The 1,452-nt window shown below is 41.5% G+C and overlaps 1 protein-coding gene across 1 annotated transcript; it reads right to left on the reverse strand.

The window, feature by feature from the left end:
- Positions 1 to 6: 6 nt before the first annotated feature.
- On the reverse strand, positions 7 to 1,446 carry LOC109954050 (high affinity cationic amino acid transporter 1-like). Its single transcript, XM_020589473.1, has 4 exons — positions 1,285 to 1,446; positions 1,038 to 1,189; positions 365 to 473; positions 7 to 261 (listed from the first exon to the last, which is right to left on the reverse strand). Exons 2-4 carry the CDS (start codon positions 1,128 to 1,130, stop codon positions 86 to 88), a joined length of 378 nt encoding a protein of 125 aa, XP_020445129.1. The 5' UTR covers positions 1,131 to 1,189; positions 1,285 to 1,446; the 3' UTR covers positions 7 to 85.
- Between the last annotated feature and the right edge of the window lie 6 nt (positions 1,447 to 1,452).

Genomic DNA, 1,452 nt, shown 5'->3' on the forward strand with positions numbered 1-1,452 from the left:
AAGCTATTTCCGAGAATTTACCATATGTAAATATATTATGATGATAGTAACACAGCCAGAGTAGATCAGTGAACCTCCTGTCTCCTCAGGAATCCTCCAAGTTGTCGTCTCGGGTGGTGTTTTGTGTGTTGTGTAAAAAGGCCTCTTTCTCTGTGGCCATGGGTTCGCCTTTTATTGTGCAGGCTGGTGTGTAGGTGCCCGCCTTGGTCAACAATGCCTCTGCACTGTTACGAATGCCATAGCCGAAGTAGATAATGAAGCCTAGAAATGTTGTCGAAACATTAATGCAAGGACATTTATTCCACTTCACAACAAAGCGTAAGCACAGTAGAGATTATTGTTGACGTAAAAAACCCCAAGGTACCTAACATCATCCAGATGGCAAAGCGTATCCAGGTTCCTTTGTCGAGCTGCATCATCAGGTACACGTTGACGAACATACTAATGACCGGGATAAAGGGAAGCAGGGGAACCTGTGAGGACAGAGTGTGTAGTTAGAACAACATTACAAGCTTAGATCTTTGGAAAGACACTGATGGGTGACACTGTGTACTGCACATCCTCTGTATTTCGTGTTAAAATCCTCCATTGAAGCTACAGCATGTTGAGGACATTTCCTGCCTGATTTAATTATTAAAGTGACAGGCTTGAATAAGAAACAGGTTCATTTGAGTCAAACCATTTTTAAAAGGCCTGCCATAAATTTAAGGATATTTCATATTTTCCAGGTAGCCACTGGGATTGTTTTATTAAGGAATTAAAATATTTTAATGCAGTTGCAAGGAGACTGACTGCATCACCATACTGTAAATTAAAAGTGAGGAAATGTTCACTATAATATCAATAGTCAAGCAAGTTTCAGGTCATTGCAAGGTCATTTTAATAAAGACCCAAAATCAAAAGAATGAAATTAGTGCACTACTACTAATGTCTGAAAAGCAAATCCTTTTCATTGTTTGCTCTATTCATAAAATTTTACCTAACAGCAGTTAAGCAACAATAAAACATTTGCTTTTAGGAGAAATAACACACTGCACCTTGAAGGCAAGCTTGGCCTTGCTCTGTGGCTGTCTGCACACAGTGAAGGTGAGAATCAGACAAACCACCGTGATAACACTGAGGACAGACATTGACCAGGGAGCCAGTCCTCCCTGAACAGCTACGACACTGAAGACACACACCAAAACACCTAAAGTGAAGAATAAAATGGAACATCAGATGATGGGCTGCATCATTACTCTGGCACTTTCATCCAGTTTTCTCTGCCCTTTGTGTGCGTCTCACCAAGTACGCCGGTGCAAATGTTGACAATAAAGCCAGACAGAGGAGATGGCTCTGTGTTCGAAGGGAAAAGGAGATTCCTGATGGTGAAGCGATCCTCTAGCTGTGGTAACTTGTCTGTGTTCCCCTCATTATAAGACTGAGTAATTTCAGATTCCTCCTGAGTGCTGG

This window comes from Monopterus albus, unplaced genomic scaffold, assembly GCF_001952655.1.
Source record: "Monopterus albus unplaced genomic scaffold, M_albus_1.0 scaffold2803.1, whole genome shotgun sequence".
NCBI lineage: Eukaryota > Metazoa > Chordata > Actinopteri > Synbranchiformes > Synbranchidae > Monopterus > Monopterus albus.

What these genes read in the sequence shown, in the direction of transcription:
- LOC109954050 (XM_020589473.1), bottom strand. Translation starts at nt 1,130, where the DNA reads ATGTCTGTCCTCAGTGTTATCACGGTGGTTTGTCTGATTCTCACCTTC. An exon ending in AGGCCAAGCTTGCCTTCAAG is followed by an intron (nt 474 to 1,037) that starts GTGCAGTGTGTT and finishes CTGTCCTCACAG; the next exon opens with GTTCCCCTGCTTCCCTTTAT. An exon ending in TGCCATCTGGATGATGTTAG is followed by an intron (nt 262 to 364) that starts GTACCTTGGGGT and finishes CAACATTTCTAG; the next exon opens with GCTTCATTATCTACTTCGGC.